At 45.0% G+C, this 20,457-nt stretch overlaps 1 protein-coding gene across 2 annotated transcripts in view; it reads left to right on the top strand.

Annotated features, from left to right (window-relative positions):
• Nucleotides 1–20,457, top strand: part of LOC109907180 (ribosome biogenesis protein bop1) — a 91,007-nt gene that overhangs the window by 1,145 nt on the left and 69,405 nt on the right. The window contains exons 2-4 of one of the 2 annotated variants that reach the window (XM_020504992.2): nucleotides 144–330; nucleotides 746–1,000; nucleotides 14,323–14,463. In XM_020504992.2, the coding sequence (XP_020360581.1) occupies nucleotides 232–330; nucleotides 746–1,000; nucleotides 14,323–14,463 (495 nt within the window). In that variant the 5' untranslated portion in view covers nucleotides 144–231. Of the gene's footprint in view, nucleotides 1–143; nucleotides 331–745; nucleotides 1,001–14,322; nucleotides 14,464–20,457 lie in introns of those variants that run through there. The other variant, XM_020504993.2, reaches the window with a different exon arrangement.

Genomic DNA, 20,457 nt, shown 5'->3' with positions numbered 1-20,457 from the left:
TACACCAAAACTATTTTTTAAATGTTTGACTTTGACCTCAATTAACAATTTGCAACGTATTTAGGCTGAATCGCTTTAGGTATAAAATTATGTTGTTATGTACAAAAAAAATCACATCATCTATATTTTTATAATCGTTCTAGGAAACCGCAGTTTTAAAACAGACGTTCAACTTTCAACTTTGACCTCTTACCGGAGTCCCACATGGTCGGCTGTTGACGTTCAAGAAGCATGCGTACGGTGAATCTTGAATCACAGAAAAACGGCACCATGAGTAAAGCTAAAGAAAAGAGTGCGAAGAAAAGAGTTGTTGAAGAGGACGATGACCAGGTACGAAAGTATTTTTGAAATGTATATGCGGTAAAAGGGTAACGTTAGCTAAAACATGTAATTCGGAGCTAACCAGCTAGCTAGGCTAACACGTTGGCTATGCAGGAAAATATGTATGTGCAGGCTAAAACACTGCCGGTTTTTTTCTAACTAACTTTTGTGTGTTAATCACAGCCCCCTGATGTATTTGGTAATAAAATAAGTACGGATGTTTTTGTATATATAGTATCTAGCGAATTGTCTGTCTGTCACCTTGATCAGCTAGCAAGCATCCCTGTGCTAATGTATCACTTCGGTCAGGTAACTAGCTAACGTTCGAAGATTCTATATTCATTTTGTGTCCGTTAAAGTGCTTACATTCATGTTTCGCCCATCAAATCTGTATGTGTCTGTTTTTCTGTCTCTGATATTTCAGCTTCCCATATTTGACAAAGATGTCACTGAGAAGAAGGCTGGGGAGGAGGACGATGCAGACCTCTCAGATAGCGAGGAGAGTGTGTTCTCTGGACTGGAAGACTCTGGGAGTGACAGCCACGATGAAGAAGAGGATGCTGAAGAAGGGGATGATGAAGATGATGATGATGCTGTAATTCTTGATGAGATTCTGACGAAGAGTAGTGGTGTTGAAACAGCTACTGAACCGCCTGCAACAGATAAGAATACACCTACGGTGAATATGGGAGTCTTATTTCTTTTACAGAAGCAATATAGTAGGGTCCAGAGTTTTTCATACCCACGTGACCTCGCCAGGAAAAACGTTAGGCTAGTTAAAGGCAGTTTGATTGAGTGCAAACGTTTTGACCTAAAGGTCTTGACTTTATCAGACCTTGCACTCAATAAACTGTGATCGCATTCAACGGTGTGCAGGAATCTATTTAATTTTGTGACTTTACTTTTTGTACCTTGGCTGCTCTGGACTCAACAAGGTGACATATTTGTGTGCTTGCAAAATACATCTAGACCGAACAAAAATATAAACGCGCAACAAGTGTTGGTCCCATGTTTCATGAGCTGAAATAAAAGATCCCAGAAATTTTACAGATGCATAAAAAGCTTCTCTTAAATATTGTGCTCAAATTTGTCTACATCTCAGTGAGCATTTCTCCTTTGCCAAGATAATCCATCCACCTGACCGGTGTGGCATATCAAGAAGCTGATTAAACAGTGTGATTATTACACAGGTCAAAAGGCCACTCTAAAATGTGCTGTTTTGTCACACAACAATCCCGCAGGTGTCAAGTTTTGAGGGAACGTGCATTTGGCATGCTGACTGCAGGAATGTCCACCAGAGCTTTTGCTTGTGAATTTAATGTTAATTTCTCTACCATAAGCCACCTCCAATGTTGTTTTAGAGAATTTGGCAGTATATCCGCAGACCATGTGTAATCACGTGTGTAATCACGCCAGCCCAGGACCTCCAAATCAGTCTTCTTCACCTGCGGGATTGTCTGAGACCAGCCACCCGGACAGCTGATCCAACTGTGGGTTTGTACAACCGAAGAGTTTCTGCACAAACTGTCAGAAACCATCTCAGGGAAGCTCATCTGCGTGCTTGTCGTCCTCACCAGGGTTGTAACTGACTTCAGTGGGCAAATGCTCACCGTCGATGGCCGCTGGCACGCTGGAGAAGTGGGCTGGTTTCAACTGTACCGGGCAGATGGCAGACCGTGTGTATGGTGGGTGAGCGAGTGGTTTGCTGAGGTCGACGTTGTGAACAGTGTGCCATGGTGGGGGTATGGGCAGGCATAAACTACGGACAACAAACACAATTGCATTTTTATCAATGGAAATTTGAATGCACAGAAATACCGTGATGAGATCCTGAGGCCCATTGTTGTGCCATTTATCCGCCACCATCACATCATGTTTCAGCATAATAATGCATGGCCCCGTGTTGCAAGAATCTGTACACAATTCCTAGAAGCTGAAAATATCCCACTTCTTCCATGGCCTGCATACTGACTAGGCATGTTTGGGATGCTCTGGATCGACGTGTACGACAGCATGTTCCAGTTCCTGCCAATATCCAGCAGTTTCGCACAGCCATTGAGGAGGAGTGGGACACCATTCCAAAGACAACAATCAACAGCGTGGTCAACTCTGTGAAGGAGATATCGCGCTGCATGAGGCAAATGGTGGTCACACCAGATACTGACTGATTTTCTTATATTTGACCCTACTTTTTTATTTATTTAAGGTATCTCTGACCAACCAATGCATATCTGTATTCCCAGTCATGAAATCCATAGATTAGGGGCTAAGGAATGTATTTAAATACTGTTTTCCTTACATGAACTAACCTGGTCAAATCTTTGAAATTGTTATGTTGTGTTTTTATTTTTGTTCAGTGTATACATTCTTTATTACAGCAGTAAATGGCTATTCATTAATTGCGGTGTTGGTGGATGGGTGAAGTGAGTTGTGTGATTACAAGCTGGGTAATACCAGACTGCTGGTTTGCAAATTTGTTTTCTCTCCGAGTGCTCAGAGCACAATGGACATTCTGGCCGAAATGGTGGATTTCGGAGTGTTTTGATTTCTCCAATGTAAGGAAGAAGCACTATTCTTACATGCTAAAGTATGCTACTTCCATAAATCAGCATTTCGTAAAGTTTGGGTCGCGGACATGTCAGAGTAAAATTGTAATATTGTTTTCTTGGAAATTCGTCGGTCTTAACTCAATGTTGAGAGTTAAAATAGTAGAATACACAAGGTGCAATATAGTAATGTGGTTCTTTATCAGCAGTTTTTCTTATGTCAGTCGTTGATAGTCACTCAATTAGCCATGTCAGCCAAACATTTTAGATTGGTAAGTTAGGCTTGCCAGCTATCTAATACTGACCTGGCCCATGCCCAGGGGCCCTGACTTCCAGGGGGTCCCCATTTGATTTTGTTAGTCACTCTCACTCAGATATCATATTAACATGACAGAAGTTATAGAATTGCAGGAAATTAGCTTGAAAACCGCAAAGATTTCTCTCCACCCCATGGCAAGATGTGTAGGATTGCAGGAAATGTACTGTAAAATTGAAAGATGTTCTCCACCCTATACTTGAGCTATCAAGGAATGTTAGCCATTTCGTTAGACCCGCGTGTGACATTTTCCACCCAGGCATACATATCTTTGTCTGATAAATCTGTGTGGATATCAAATGCTAGAAATACATTCAGAAAATTTTGACCCACAGTCAACCACCCTTTGGTTACTACAGAAACATAATATCCAGTGACATGTACCCTCAGGGGAGCTGCAGAAGTAGAGCTTGTCATATGCTCTATTGACATCCCAGAGAATTTTTATTTGCCAGGCATAACGATATGAAAAATCTAAATGACCGTATATTTGTTAATAGATCTTTTTAAAGTGTTATTTATAACACATTATGCTAGGTGGATGGGGGCGATCTGTCTTAAAGCTAAAACATTTACCTTCATCTTGAGTTCCACTCTTCAAGGTACATTTGGGTGACGCCAATGTTTTATTTTCAGTTAAAAATTCGGCAGGAAAATTCAGGAGGTGGTTTCGATCGTATTTCAGAGACTTCTGAGTATAGTGACACTGACGTTGCACCCTTGCAGGCTCGCTCTGAATGGGGGCGAGAAGAGTGGAGGGCTGGGGTCAAAGGCCATGGTAGCAATAAAGGCTTGCGGCTGAGAAGCATGGTGCTGAAACACCATATCTCGACAGAAATGACAGTGTGGAGGACAAAGGTGTGCAGCAGCAGAGGACTGTCTAAATCAACCAGATATTACAAAGCAGTTGAAGAATTTGTTTCTGACCTTAGAGATTATTGACACGATTGCGCTGGAAACAAACAGAAGCTAAATAAAGAATACATGAACTGAAGAAGTGCCATCCCTGAAAAAAATCTACATCTACATTTTATTTAACTAGGCAAGTCCGTTAAGAACATTGTTACTTACAATGACAGCCTATTGGTCTTTTGATTTATAGCAGGATTGTTCATAAATGAGACTCAAACTTCCCTCTGGTCAGAAGCTGACGGCAGACCAGTGTTTACTGCAACTATGTCCTGGAAAGATTCCAACACATTATGAAATACATGATGTTTGACGACAGAGCAATGAGGCATGAACAAATTGCAGCAGACAAGCTTGCCCCTTTCATGGATATCTAGAGCATCTTTGTAGCCCAGCTACCAAAAATATCTTATTCCTTGTACAGGTCTGTGTGGATAAGCAGCTCTTTATTTTCGGGGGTTGATATAGTTTCCGACAAAGCATCCCATTGAAGCCTGACAAATGTGATAAAGATCTGGTGGAACTGCGACCGAGACAAGCTTCCCCGGGCCTGAGCTACCCTCAAAATAGAGACATACCTCGGGCAAACCACATGGAAAGACACACATTTGCTCTAAGTAAGTTCTCAAGGGCTTGTGGCTCCTTGGTGCAGAAGTGAAATATCACCACAGAGAATTATACATCGGTACCATTATCTGAAAAGCTTCTTAACTTCTTGATGCACCCATCCCGTTAGCGGGATCATTTTCGTCAAACACCGCTGAATTGCAGAGCACCAAATTAAATTACAAAAAATGTGTAATTTTTATGAAATCACAAGTGCAGTATAGTAAAACTTAGCTTGTTGTTAAAAAAGCAATAAATTAAATCGCTTACCTTTTGATCTTCAGCTGTTTGCGCTCACGAGACTCCCAGTTACACAAATGTTCCTTTTGTTCAATAAAGATTATTTTTCTATCCAAAATACCTCCATTTGGTTGGCGAGTTATGTTCAGAAATCCACAGTCTAGACATCGCAGACAAATTCCAAATAGTAACCGTAATGTTCGTAGAAACATTTCAAACGTTTCTTCTAATCAATCCTCGGGTTGTTTTTACAATATATAATCGATAATATATCAACCGGGATCTTGGCTTCTTGAATAGGAGAGAGAAAATGGCTGCTCCAAGCTGTTGTTGCATACAAAATGCTGCTGGCACCCAGCCATACAATGACGCGATGTGATCTTTCTTGCTAATTTTTCAAAATAAAAGCCTGAAACTATGTCTAAAGACTGTTCACACCATGGGGAAGCCATAGGAAAAGGAATCTGGTTGATATCCCTTTTTAAATCAAATCAAATGTATTAATATAGCCGTTCGTACATCAACTAATATCTCAAAGTGCTGTACAGAAACCCATCCTCAAACCGCAAGCAATGCAGGTATAGAAGCACGGTGGCTAGGAAAAACTCCCTAGAAAGGCCAAAACCTAGAGAGGAACCAGGCTATGAGGGGTGGCCAGTCCTCTTCTGGCTGTACCGGGTGGAGATTATAACAGAACATGGCCAAGATGTTCAAATGTTCATAAATGACCAGCATGATCAAATAATAATAATCACAGTAGTTGTCGAGGATGCAACAGGTCAGCACATCAGGAGTAAATGTCAGTTAGCTTTTCATAGCCCATCATTAAGAGTATCTCTACCAAAGAAAGAGAGAATTAGAGAGAGCATACTTAAATTCACACAGGACACTGGATAAGACAGGAGAAGTACTCCAGATATAACAAACTGACCGAAGCCCCCCGACACAAACTACTGCAGCATAAATACTGGAGGCTGAGGCAGGAGGGGTCAGGAGACACTGTGGCCCCATCCGATGATACCCCATGGACAGGGCCAAACAGGAAGGATGTAACCCCACCCACTTTGCCAAAGCACAGCCCCCACACCACTAGAGTGATATCTTCAACCACCAACTTACTATCCTGAGACAAGGCCGAGTATAGCCCACAAAGATCTCCGCCACGGTACAACCCAAGGGGGGGCACAACCCAGACAGGAAGATCACGTCAGTGACTCAACCCACTCAAGTGACGCACCCCTCCTAGGGACGGCATGGAAGAGCACCAGTAAGCCAGTGACTCAGCCCCTGTAATAGGATTTGAGGCAGAGAATGGTGGAGAGGGGGGAACCGGCCAGGCAGAGACAGCAAGGACGGTTTGTTGCTCCAGAGCCTTTCCGTTCACCTTCACACTCCTGGGCCAGACTACACTCAATCATATGACCCACTGAAGAGTGGGTCTTCAGTAAAGGTTGAGACCGAGTTTGCGTCTCTCACATGGGTAGGCAGACCATTCCATAAAAATGGAGCTCTATGGGAGAAAGCCCTGCCTCCAGCTGTTCGCTTAGAAATTCTAGGGACAATTAGGAGGCCTGCATCTTGTGACCGTAGTGTACGTGTAGGTATGTATGGCAGGACCAAATCAGAACGATAGGTAATGTAATGCTTTGTAGGTTAGCAGTAAAACCTTGAAATCAGCCCTTGCCTTGACAGGAAGCCAGTGTAGGGAGGCTAGCACTGGAGCAATATGATCAAACATTTTTTGGGGTTCTAGTCAGGATTCTAGCAGCCGTATTTAGCACTAACTGAAGTTTATTTAGTGCTTTATCCGGGTAGCCGGAAAGTAGAGCATTGCAGTAGTCTAACCTAGAAGTAACAAAAGCATGGATAAATTTTTCTGCATCATTTATGGACGGAAAGTTTCTGATTTTTGCAATGTTACGTAGATGGAAAAAAGCTGTCATTGAAACAGTGATATGTTCTTCAAAAGAGAGATCAGGGTCCAGAGTAACGCCGAGGTCCTTCACAGTTTTATTTGAGACGACTGTACAACCATTAAGATTAGTTGTCAGATTCAACAGAAGATCCCTTTGTTTTTTGGGACCTAGAACAAGTATCTCTGTTGTCCGAGTTTAAAAGTAGAAAGTTTGCAGCCATCCACTTCCTTTTGTCTGAAACACAGGCTTCTAGCGAGGGCAATTTTGGGGCTTCACCATGTTTCATTGAAATGTACAGCTGTGTCATCCTCATAGCAGTGAAAGTTAACATTGTTTTTGAATGACAACCCCAAGAGGTAAAATATATAGTGAAAACAATAGTGGTCCTAAAACGGAACCTTGAGGAACACTGAAATGTACAGTTGATTTGTCAGAGGACAAACCATTCACGGAGACAAACTGATATCTTTCCGACAGATAAGATCTAAACCAGGCCAGAACTTGTCCGTGTAGACCAATTTGGGTTTCCAATCTCTCCAAAAGAATGCGGTGATCGACGGTATCAAAAGCAGCACTAGGGTCTAGGAGCACAAGGACAGATGCAGAGCCTCGGTCTGATGCCATTAAAAGGTCATTTACCACCTTCACAAGTGCAGTCTCAGTGCTATGATGGGGTGTAAAACTAGACTGAAGCATTTCGTATACATTGTTTGTCTTCAGGAAGGCAGTGAGTTGCTGCGCAAACAGGTGTCCACATACTTTTGGTCATGTAATGTGTATGTGTACAGATCTCTCTACCTACCGTGGGTCAAAACAGTATTTAGTTAGTCACCAATTGTGCAAGTTCTCCCACTTAAAAAGATGAGAGGCCTGTAATTTTCATCAGGTACACTTCAACTATGACAGACAAAATGAGAGAAAGAAAATCACATTGTAGTATTTTTTTAATGAATTTTTTTGCAAATTATGGTGGAAAATAAGTATTTGCTCACCTACAAACAAGCAAGATTTCTGGCTCTCACAGACCTGTAACTTCTTCTTTAAGAGGCTCCTCTGTCCTCCACTTGTTACCTGTATTAATGGCACCTGTTTGAACTTGTTATCAGTATAAAAGACACCTGTCCACAACCTCAAACAGTCACACTCCAAACTCCACTATGGCCAAGACCAAAGAGCTGTCAAAGGACACCAGAAACAAAATTGTAGACCTGCACCAGACTGGGAAGACTGAATCTGCAATAGGTAAGCAGCTTGGTTTGAAGAAATCAACTGTGGGAGCAATTATTAGGAAATGGAAGACATACAAGACCACTGATAATCTCCCTCGATCTGGGGCTCCACGCAAGATCTCACCCCGTGGGGTCAAAATGATCACAAGAACGGTGAGCAAAAATCCCAGAACCACACAGGGGAACCTAGTGAATGACCTGCAGAGAGCTGGGACCAAAGTAACAAAGCCTACCATCAGTAACACACTACGCCGCCAGGGACTCAAATCCTGCAGTGCCAGACGTGTCCCCCTGCTTAAGCCAGTACATGTCCAGGCACGTCTGAAGTTTGCTAGAGAGCATTTGGATGATCCAGAAGAAGATTGGGAGAATGTCATATGGTCAGATGAAACCAAAATAGAAATGTTAAACTCAACTCGTCGTGTTTGGAGGACAAAGAATGCTGAGTTGCATCCAAAGAACACCATACCTACTGTGAAGCATGCGAGTGGAAACATCATGCTTTGGGCCTGTTTTTCTGCAAAGGGACCAGGACGACTGAGCCGTGTAAAGGAAAGAATGAATGGGGCCATGTTCGTGATATTTTGAGTGAAAACTTCCTTCCATCAGCAAGGGCATTGAAGATGAAACGTGGCTGGGTCTTTCAGCATGACAATGATCCCAAACACACCGCCCGGACAATGAAGGAGTGGCTTCGTAAGAAGCATTTCAAGGTCCTGGAGTGGCCTAGCCAGTTTCCAGATCTCAACCCCATAGAAAATCTTTGGAGGGAGTTGAAAGTCCGTGTTGCCCAGCAACAGCCCCAAAACATCACTGCTCTAGAGGAGATCTGCATGGAGGAATGGGCCAAAATACCAGCAACAGTGTGTGAAAACCTTGTGATGACTTATAGAAAACCTTTGCCTCTGTCATTGCCAACAAAGGGTATATAACAAAGTATTGAGAGAAACTTTTCTTATTGACCAAATACTTATTTTCCACCATACTTTGCAAATAAATTCATTAAAAATCCTACAATGTGAATTTCTGGATTTTTTTTCTCTCATTTTGTCTGTCATAGTTGAAGTGTACCTATGATGAAAATTACAGGCCTCATCTTTTTAAGTGGGAGAACTTGCACAATTGGTGGCTGACTAAATACTTTTTTGCCCCACTGTGTGTGTGTGTATATGTATATATGTGTATATGTGTAATGATCTTCAGAATATATATATATATACATTCCTGTTCAAATGTTTTAATCAACTTTTATTTTACCAAAATGTGACTTTGTTTTACTTTGGTTATTTGAAGTAGAATCCATTTTCTTGTCTTAATAAAGAACTTGTGCTCTTGCAATAAAATCAAATTATTTTTTTTCAAAGCTTTTCATGATCATCAACTCACACATTTGTCTACAACTCTAGATGAGTCTAGATAATAATATCCATCATCCAGTTCTACACTGGATGAAAGATCTATCAGTTTGTGTGGATTTAATATATTACTCTTTACTACCCCGTAGTGGAAGTTGTATTTATTACATTCTTTGGAATCAGGAACAGGCAAGTGTCTATTGGTCTCTATTCTCTTGCCAGTCTACAGTAAAGCCTACATCTGCCATAGTACCATCTACCCTCCTTCTGACTCCATCTTCAAATGCAGAAAGTCCTCTGTCAGAAGTGGTTTGCAAATTGAGATGTAGCCACTCCAACTATGGGAGGGGAAATGGATAGGATTAATAGGTAGGGGGCAGGTGTCTGGTACTTCCTGGGATAGTTGCTATTTTTATCAGCCAATGTTAAGCTCATTGTTCTGTCTGGTGGCGTGTTCAAAAATCTCCAACTGTCATGCAAACGGCTGGGAATGACTTCATTGTATTACGTCAGCTTGTCCTCCCCGACACCTTCACTGTATTACGTCAGCTTATCCTCCCCAACACCTTCATTGTATTACGTCAGCTTATCCTCCCCGACACCTTCATTGTATTACGTCAGCTTATCCTCCCCGACACCTTCATTGTCTCTTAATTGTAGAATTGAGACTGGTCACAAAGTTATGTTTATTGTCCCCCCGCGATGAAATCAGGGAGGGGACTGGATCCGTCTCCGTTCATTCTTTAGTCGAACGAGCAGTCTCCGACAGCACCGGCCTGGTTTTGACAACTTGGGTGAATGATGCATCTTTCCATAGAGATAAATTACACTGATTGGCGAGCTGGTGGCGCTATAACAAGAGTTTGTATTTTCAAACTTTGAAAGGTCATGTCCCTCACCCCATTTGACCTAAAGTCATGAAATTCGGGACATAGGTCCCTCTCCTCACAAGGAACAAATTTGCCTCCGGGACTCATAAGGTCTGCTATGGTGGATTTTCCACCATTTAGAATTTTGTGAGAAACACAACGCTGCTCTACTGGCACCAACTGACCAATCTGCATGAAACTTGATGTGGAATTTTGGTTCAAAGTTGTCAGACTCGTACCTAAAACAACATGGCTACTGTTGATCAATAAGTATTCACGTAGGTGTGGTCTGGCAAATAAATCACACGAAGATATTCGTATTTTAACGATTTTGTTGCAAACGCTGTCAAGACTTAACATATGCAAGAGCATTCGTATCAACCACATGGTGGCGCTATAATGGGTGGATGTTTATATCTTGATCCGTTTGCCTCGGTGCTGAAATTTTGCACACATGCTCAGGGATATGAGTCTAACCCGCGGCGATATCTGACACCACTGGCTCAATTTTGACAACTTGGATGAATGGTACGTCTTGCAAAATAACAATGATTGGTACAAGGGGCCTTGCATCATTCATCAGGGACAACATGTTTACTGTTGACTTTTATTTTATTACTGCCATGTGGATTTTAGCACCACACGCATCACTCAAATCAAACACTGGTCTTGGCTGTTTTTAAGTGGGCAGTCCTTCAAGTAAGTTTGGCAATGCCAAGAGATGCAAACAAAGGACAAAGTTTTTAAGCAAAAAAATAATTGTATTATGTTATTGCAGAGGCAATTTTGCGAATTTGAAACCTTAATCATCATGTGCTGTTGTCTGGTAGCGGGAGGCACATCTGTTCCCCGCTGCAGCCTTCTAATCCATCCAGACTCATTTAGTTTTTTCTCTTTTCTCCTCCCTGTTCTTGTGAATAAAGAATCTGGGCCTTCAACACACCAGGCAGAAGTTAATGTGGCTGCTGGAGGCTTTATGATCCCTGTGAGAGTCCCCTGGTGCAACGGCCGGCTGCGGCCAGCTCACTTCGATCGGGGCAGCCAGCTCTGCCGTTGGCCGGCCAGCCGATCCGCGCTCTCGGCGTGTGAGTGGGTGGGAGATGCCGATTAGAGTGGGGGAGGAAAGGGTAGACTTTGACTGGGGGGGCTCATCTTACAGTAACCAGGAAGGCTTTGCTCCTAATGCACCCACGCAGGAGCTCTGGTCCTCAGACGTGTCTGGGCCACTTCCACCGTGGGTTACACATGTCTCCTCCATCCACCAGCCGTTAAAGTTTTGGAGAGGTGGAGGGATGTGAGGACAGGGGTCAAAATGATGGTGGACATGGGGGAATGGTATCCCAGACAACGAGACAAAGTGCATCCCCTTTGTTTACTCGATTTTAGTCCCTTAAAACACTTAACTCCCACCCCCACTAATACAACTCCCACCCCCACTAATACAACTCCCACCCCCACTAATACAACTCCCACCCCCACTAATACAACTCCCACCCCCACTAATACAACTCCCACCCCCACTAATACAACTCCCACCCCCACTAATACAACTCCCACCCCCACTAATACAACTCCCACCCCCACTAATACAACTCCCACCCCCGCTAATACAACTCCCACCCCCGCTAATACAACTCCCACCCCCGCTAATACAACTCCCACCCTGCTAAGTTTTTCCATTTTTCCCTGGGCCCTGTGTGAGGGTTGTGTAGCAGAGTTCACCCCAGGATGACCCCTCTCTCTAGATGGAGGTGCTGCAGCAGGCCAAACCAGGGACCGGGAGCCTAGGTGGGCTTATCGTTTGGGTTTTGCTCCCAATTAAGTGGAAGTGTGAATGCAACGTGAAGTCCTTCTGATGGATCCATTCAGGCTTCACCCTGTAACTCAAAGGATGCAGCAGGGTATTGGGGAACCTGGGGCCTGCTTGCGTCCGCTTTGGAGCATTAAAAACAAGTTGTTGGGCAATGTGTGGAGAGTGTTTGTGTTTGAACCACTGTGTGTTGGCTTACACGTGAGTGTGTGTGAATGTGCTCGGAACCAAAAGGCCTGCAGGCGGTTCAAGCCAGAAATTATTAATTTCACAGATTTTGTACATTACCAGCTATAACCCTGGTAATGGCTGTATATTTGGCTCTGTACGCCAATTTATTTTGAGTATCAAGACGTTCATTTGAATGTCCCTACTAAGAGCATTAATTATGGGGGAAAATAATGGCCTTTGCATTTGGCTTCTCCTAAATGACTCTGTGCAGTGCCTTCTAGTCCTCAGCCTCTCTCTCTCCTGACTGACTGTGCAGTGCCTTCCCAGCCTCTCTCTCTCCTAAATGACTCTGTGCAGTGCCTTCTAGTCCTCAGCCTCTCTCTCTCCTGACTGACTCTGTGCAGTGTCTTACAGTACTCAGTCTCTCTCTCTCCTGACTGACTCTGTGCAGTGTCTTACAGTACTCAGTCTCTCTCTCTCCAGACTGACTCTGTGCAGTGCCTTCCCAGCCTCTCTCTCTTCTGACTCTGTGCAGTGCCTTCCCAGCCTCTCTCTCTCCTGACTGACTCTGTGCAGTGCCTTCCAGTCCTCAGCCTCTCTCTCTCTCCTGACTGACTCTGTGCAGTGCCTTCCAGTCCTCAGCCTCTCTCTCTCCTGACTGACTCTGTGCAGTGCCTTCCAGTCCTCAGCCTCTCTCTCTCCTGACTGACTCTGTGCAGTGCCTTCCAGTCCTCAGCCTCTCTCTGACATTTTATCCTCGTCGGCGGTTGTGGTCACATGGGCTTTGGGCCAAGCTCAGCTGGAAGTCCAGCCCACTTCTTGTTTTCAAGCTGTATGATCCACTCTGCGAGCCCTTCTCTTTTGGCTGATCTGTCGCACATCATCTGGACAAGTCATCTGTCGTGGTCTCACTCTCTCCCTCCACCCCTGCCCCGCAATCTCCTCATCCCTGTAACAGTAAACAGATTAGCTTGGCCATCCTCCATCAGACTTGTAGCGTAGCCAGGAAGACCCACTCTTCTATCTGGTCTGCTATTTTACAAGCGTTGGCTTCTGTGTTGTGAAGTAAACAAGGTTCCCTCTTGGCTTTCTTAAACAGCCTCCTACTCAAACCCCACTTCACCTTGTTTGTTCAGTTCAAGAGGAGGCTACAGCAGAGCGAAACTCAGGTCTGACTGAAATCCCCTGGGTGTAAAAATGCATTTAGTATTAAAACTGGGCCCAGGCAGCTCTGTCTTGATGGGGATTTAACTAGGCATCAGGGAGGAAGTGTTTCACTTAGAGCTGCAGGCCAAAAGATACCGGGACCCATAGGAGGCATAAATCATAGCAGGTTACTCACCTGCCTGTCACTGCCTCTAGGGAAATGAGACGGCAACCTCAAAGAACTTCTCTCCCTCCCTCCCTCTATACCTCTATCTCCTTGTCTCAAACAGTTCATTCCCCCTTCCTCCATGCATCCATCCCCCCTCCATCCATCCACCCTTCCTCCATGCATCCATCCCACCCTCCCTTACATCCCTCTATCCCTTCATTCCTGTTAAGAGAGCCTTTGACGGCTCTGCATCTGTGTGACTGATGGCTCACAGTAAAGCACGTCTAGTGGTGGGTCCTTGGATCCTTTCATCCTCGCTGGCCTTCCACTCACACAGGATGTGCCTTTCTGGTGACTGCTCCTCGTGTGTGAGTGTGAGAGAATCATGCAAAGGAAGCTGTGTAAATAAATGGGAATCCTAAAACATGGAAACTGTCATTGAGCCATTTTAAGGGCATCAAATAATCAGTCGTCTCTTCAAGCCTGCAGGAGGTTTAATTTCCTAAAACTGCTTCTATTTTACTTACAGGTCTGACAGAGTTGATTGGCTGTCACGCATAACTTTTTTTATTCTTAGATATTTAGACAAAAATGCCTTTAACAGCACCAAGCAGGGAAGTAATTCCCCCCTAAACTCAATAAATGTACCAGAACTTGTTCGCATAGCAACCGGTTGCTATGAACTCTAAATGTCAATCCTTGGTGTCTTGTTTTCATAGCAGCCAGACGTTAAAACTGCACCAAAGCAGAAGAGGAAGATGAAAAAAGGCGAGGGAGTCGCCATGGACGACGGAGGAGAGAAGGGCCTGATCAACACCCGGCATGGGGACGAGTATGAACACGACACCTCCGATGAAGAGGTAAGGTCATTGTTTTAACATCAGTCAACTTGATACCCAATCATGAAAATGCTGCTGAGACAAACCCTGCATTTGTCACTCAATTTGTTTTCTTCCACTGGACCTCCTTTTTATTTGAGTAGTCATTTGACTAGCATTTCTGGATCTATTTGGATGCCTAACATGTTGGGGATTTGGTGTACAAATAAGCTGATAATTTACACTGAAGGCCATGAACTGCTGTTCTTTACCTACCCACTACAGAGTTCGTTGGAGTAATGTGCTTTTTCAGAACCATCGCATATTAATTGTCCTCAAAGTTTGTACGGATATTTGGTCCATGGAATGTCCACCAGTGAGAACACACACACATTTTCTAATGTCCTATACTCTAGAAATAAGATGCATTCTGTCTGCGGCTCAAACAGAATAGAAAAGAACAAGGGACAATTTCATTGATTTGAATGAATAGATTTAGCAGATTGTAGTGAAACGCACTAACCACCATGCATTGTTGTAGCTATAGTACAAGGTGATGAAACATCTCATGTGTTCCTGCTGTAGTGCTTCCTAATACACTGCTGTTCTGATCCCTGCAGTCTGGTGAACATGTCCTCCAGTCTGTCTGTAGTCAGAGACTCAACAGATTGGCTTCCACTCGTTTCTCATTATTGGGTTAAAACAGACACACAGTACTTTTTATGGTGTTGCTTTTCAAGTGAGCTCAGAAGCAGCGTATGATGATGTAGTCGTGTGCTTCATACCACCGCAACCAAGCAGGAGATCTGCAGGACGGAGATTTTTTTCCTTATTTGCATGTTGGCCTATTAAAGCCTTATTTTTGTACTCTGCTATTTAATTTACAGGGTCCGTTGAGAAGCGTTGAACCCTGTGGTTTAGATCATTTGCCAGGCCATACAACCTTGAAACTGTCAGCCATCCAACACTGTTTCTGGCACTTGGCTTCTAGATGAGGAATGTGTTGTAGCTAGTGAAGGGGCCATATTGTTCTTGGGAAGGGCTTTGCTTTTAAAAGAGAGTGAGGTGGGTTTAATGCCCTGTGAAATAATATAGGACACAACTGGAATCAAAACTGCTTACTTGATTTAGTTTCTAAAGAGACTTCAGCAGAGCTTTTGAAAGCTGAGGGCTTTTTAAGAGACCCGGGGCTTGTTTAAACAGAGGTATTTCAGATTCAAGTCACTTTGTCCATAGTGGGGGGGGCATCATGTGTGCGAGCCGGAGCCCACAGGTGTCTGTGGTACTATGACTCGGGGGGTGGGGCGGTGTGTGTGGAGAGGAAGGGGGGGTCGGGGGTGAAGAGGAGGGAGAGAGAGTGTGTAATGGGTGAGGGAAGAGGAGGTGTTCCAGAGGGGCAGAAACTCATCCCACCCTAAACCTGATCCTTCCACTGATGGCATTATCCTCCCCTACACAGTCTAACAGTGTCAGAATAGTCCTCTATGGCGAGATGGAATGAGTCTCTTATTTCATTAAAACAGATGTTCCTTGTGTTCCCCTCCCTCAACTTAAGTTCCTCTTATTTAAGGATCTACTATCTTCAACCCTTGTTAGAGTTTAGGGTTTACCGACCGTCCGACGAGAGGACATAGGAAATGGAAAACATCACTGGTTCCATCTTGTCATTCTGATCATTTCCTCCAGTAGCCGGCCTGACCCTAGACTGGCCAGCCTGACTCTAGACTGCGTGGTCACTGTGTTGCTGCTGCTCCACATGAGTGGAACCATGGTGGTCCTGGCCCATTTGGCCTGCGTTAAGTTAGTCCCCTGCCTGGGAACAGGAGATGGGATTCCTCCTCGGCCGTCCTGTTGCAGGCAGCCTGTCGGCGCACAAGTTATCTACAAACAAACCGGCGGATGGTCAAAAATGTTGCTAGTTTATTCTTCTTCTCCTTCCTTTTGTAATAAAGGGCTATTTCCTGTTTCGCGGAGTGAAGGGGGAATACGTGAGACTGCAGCAGGGCCTGTCCGAGGCCTCCTCGCCCGGCAGGAAGGGGCTTTTTCTCCCGCAATTGCTTTTCCATGTGCTCTTTGAGATGAATGAAGACACATTGTGGAATGGAGGGGAGGGAGAGAGAACCCTGGATCCCCACTACGCCTCCTTCTTCCTGCCTCTGCATAGCTACTGCTCAACGGGACCTGTGCACAATGCAGGAGAACTCAATTCGGTAGCACACTAGACCGGGAAGGGTGTGCATGTGCGAGTGAGTGAGAGACGGGGAGTTCAGGGGGAAATGCTCAATTGGGAGATTGGCAAACAGGGTTGGCAGGGCTGCCAAAGCTCTTAACAGGCTGGGAGTATTAGTGAGTGCATGTGTGCCCCCTGCCTTGTGCATGTGGCTGTGCTCACTGCGTAGTAGGCTTGTGGCTGTGCTCACTCTGTAGTAGGCTTGTGGCTGTGCTCACTCTGTAGTAGGCTTGTGGCTGTGCTCACTGCGTAGTAGGCTTGTGGCTGTGCTCACTGCGTAGTAGGCTTGTGGCTGTGCTCACTGCGTAGTAGGCTTGTGGCTGTGCTCACTGCGTAGTAGGCTTGTGGCTGTGCTCACTGTGTAGTAGGCTTGTGCGGTATCCAGATGGTCATACCATCATACCGACCTTGTGCCATACCCGGGATATTCGGTAATACCGGCACTGAACACAAGGGGCGCTGTGTAAACATTTAATTGTTAATTCCATACTGTAACTAGGTCACTTGGTGAATGCTGCATGACAGTGAGTGACTCACAACGCCATCTTCTTTATCTCTTAACCTATTGAATAAGTTGACTGCAGGTCTTCACTACAAATATTGACATTTGATAAAAAATTGTATTGTTTTGATGGTATTGAAAAACCATCCTGTGTCTTTTTCCAAATACCCATACCTGCCCAAGCCTACTGCGTTGGTTGTTCTTGTGGCTGTGCTCACAGCGTAGCCTCCTGGTTGGTTGTTCTTGTGGCTGTGCTCACAGCGTAGCCTCCTGGTTGGTTGTTCTTGTGGCTGTGCTCACAGCGTAGCCTCCTGGTTGGTTGGTTGTTCTTGTGGCTGTGCTCACAGCGTAGCCTCCTGGTTGGTTGGTTGTTCTTGTGGCTGTGCTCACAGCGTAGCCTCCTGGTTGGTTGGTTGTTCTTGTGGCTGTGCTCACAGCGTAGCCTCCTGGTTGGTTGGTTGGTTGGTTGGTTGGTTGGTTGGTTGTTCTTGTGGCTGTGCTCACAGCGTAGCCTCCTGGTTGGTTGGTTGGTTCTTGTGGCTGTGCTCACAGCGTAGCCTCCTGGTTGGTTGGTTGGTTGGTTGTTCTTGTGGCTGTGCTCACAGCGTAGCCTCCTGGTTGGTTGGTTGTTCTTGTGGCTGTGCTCACAGCGTAGCCTCCTGGTTGGTTGGCTGTTCTTTTTAAGCTCGGCACGGGAAGTTAGCGCTCTTTCGAACGACAAGGCACACACCCGGGAATTTGGTGGACCACAGACAAACCTAAAATGTGTGGGTCCTTAGGCAGACACTTTAACGGCTCTCTTGAAGGCTGCATTGATATTTAGGACATCCATGATGTAGGCCCCCACCTCTACACTCCCCATCCCAGATCCTGTCTACTTAGTTTGGGTACCCCTGCCAAGCTTCTCCTATGATGAAAACTCCATCATGGTGGGCCTCTTGCATACCTGAGCTCTTGTGGTGCTAGTAGTAGACTGTAGACATGATGAAATCAGTATTATTATTTTTGGTTTCTCTCTGTAAAGCTGTTTTTGTGAGACTACGGCTCAAGGGTACATTTACATCACAACATTTCCGTGTTTGGTGCACTCAACTCTTTGACATGGCATAATATCAATTTTAGTGTGCGCATTACTGACGGAGCGGACAGGGGAGATGGAGATGCATACTTGGCAGCCATTTAAACTCTCCGCCTGACAACCTTAGATTACCCTGCAAGGCTGTGCTGCCTGACTTACCAGCAGGTCCACAGGAACAGAACACAGTTCAGCCAGGCTTTTGAGTGCACCATTCGGTGTAGAAGCAACATCATGCCAAGACGTGAGTTTCCTGAGAGTGAATTCGTATCAACACGCACGGCACACCATCACGTGTGCTGTGCTGGGAATAAAAAAAAAAAATGATACTTTCCTCACCATGTTCTGGTCAAATCAAACCTTTTTTCACAACCTCAAGGTAGAAGTTCCTTGAATCGCCAACGTCTAGGATATGTTAGTTATCTTCCTCTGGCTTCTCCGGCATGTGCTGAGACTTAAAAAAAAAAGTTTTCCTGAAGCCCTTGACCCCCCCCCCCCCCCCCCTGTTATTTCAGCCTAATCAACGATAGGATGATTCAGATGTGGACTGGCTTTAATTGTGTGATCCTATCTGTTTCAGGAAGGCTGTTCCTCTGTCAGAACTCTCAGGTGCTCAGTAGCAAGCAGCCTGTAGGAGGAGGCTTCTTTTCATTTCATTACCAACCATAACAAATAGGCTCTCTACGTTGTGACATGTTGGGTGTCCCGTTTAACCATGAGCTAAGAGACCAGACTCGTATTCTTCTCCACGTCCTCCTCCACCCTCCTCTCGAAAATCTGATGAAACCAGATTTTGAAAAGGGGGTTGGAAATAGAGGTACTCATGTCTGGAAGTGAGGGTTTTTTTCTTCCGCAAAATGTTAGTAATCCCAAAGTTTAATTTTGTGATTGGGATGTCTCCAGGTGGTGGTTTCTAATGCCTTCCAGATGGTATTCACCACAATCCCAGTCCAATTCGTGATGGCAGTTAATTTCTTTTAAAGCAGGGATTTTCAGACTTTCTTTCGGACTGGGACTGGCGGCTCTCTGACTGGATGAGGGGAGACCAGACCACAGCGTCCTCCTCTCTGTTTTTATTAGCACCTCTGATTGACAGCAGACAGGGAGAGAGTGGTTCTATTTCCAGTGTTGACATCTGGGCCCAGCTCGAGAGGACAGGACACGGTGTAATCTGGACCCAGTGTCCCTTTGACTGAGGAGGTCAAACTCTCTCCTTTGTCTCTCCGCTTTTCCCTCTCTGTCACTCTGTCTCCATCTCTCCTCCCTCTCACTTTATCACTCCCTCGCTCTTTTCTTCCCTCCCTCTGTCCTCCGTGCTCAGCCACAATGCGCTGATTGAGCCAGAGTCTCATTGGGAACAGCTTGTTACCTAAAGCAGTCAAAATAAATGTATTCACGTTCCTCCTGGGTGTAGTAGCTGTGGTAAAATGTAACAAAAACCTGCCTGTGTGGATTAGGAAAAAGAGAACCGGATATCAACTCTGATTTCAGGAGAGGCTCAGAGGCATGTTTAGCTATCAGTGCTTCAGCATAGTTTGCTGGCTGTTTGTATTGGCTAAACTGAGGCCATGGGCATTGGTCTTAGTCCCTCCATAGCTTCTCCCATGTCCTTCTTCCCCATTATTGAGTTAAAAGCTGTCATGGAGGGCGGTCCATGGTTTCCTCTGGTCGTGTCGCTGCGTTCCAGCCATGAAATTGAATCGATTAAGGGAACGTGGACTAGGGGGGTCTATTTCAACACAACCTTAGCCCAGGAAAGGGCCTGAGGAGCGGGCCCCTCCTCCATTACATCTACTGGGAGTCTACTTCTATTATCTGTCCTAAATGTTCCTGAAGACCAGCACCTATAGCCTGGGTGTGAGTGTGGCCTTTTTAATTGGGGAAAGCAGAGGACCCATACATGTGTGAGACTGGAGAACATGTTTCATCTATGTATGTATGCATGTATGGAGAGGTTGTTTCAACGCTGGTCTGGTCTTGTCGTGGTTAAACGGATAGCCCCATGCCCTGTACAGACTGCTAGTCTACAGTGTTGAACTATGATTCTTTACCCCCACTCCTGTTCATTCAATTAATTTCACTCCAACCAACCTCCCTCCCCAAATATTAAGTATTTTTACAAGCAGTAATGTCCATGTTGCCATACACCGCCAGCCAGGTACATCAGCAGCGGTCGGAGAATGGGGCCTTGCGTTCGACGGCTGAAATGAAATAACCATTGCCAGCCCT

The sequence above is a fragment of the Oncorhynchus kisutch genome, linkage group LG17 (genome assembly GCF_002021735.2).
Source record: "Oncorhynchus kisutch isolate 150728-3 linkage group LG17, Okis_V2, whole genome shotgun sequence".
NCBI classification, from domain to species: domain Eukaryota; kingdom Metazoa; phylum Chordata; class Actinopteri; order Salmoniformes; family Salmonidae; genus Oncorhynchus; species Oncorhynchus kisutch.
The sequence above is the reverse complement of the archived record's forward strand: the minus strand, read 5'-3'. Positions and strand labels throughout refer to the sequence as shown.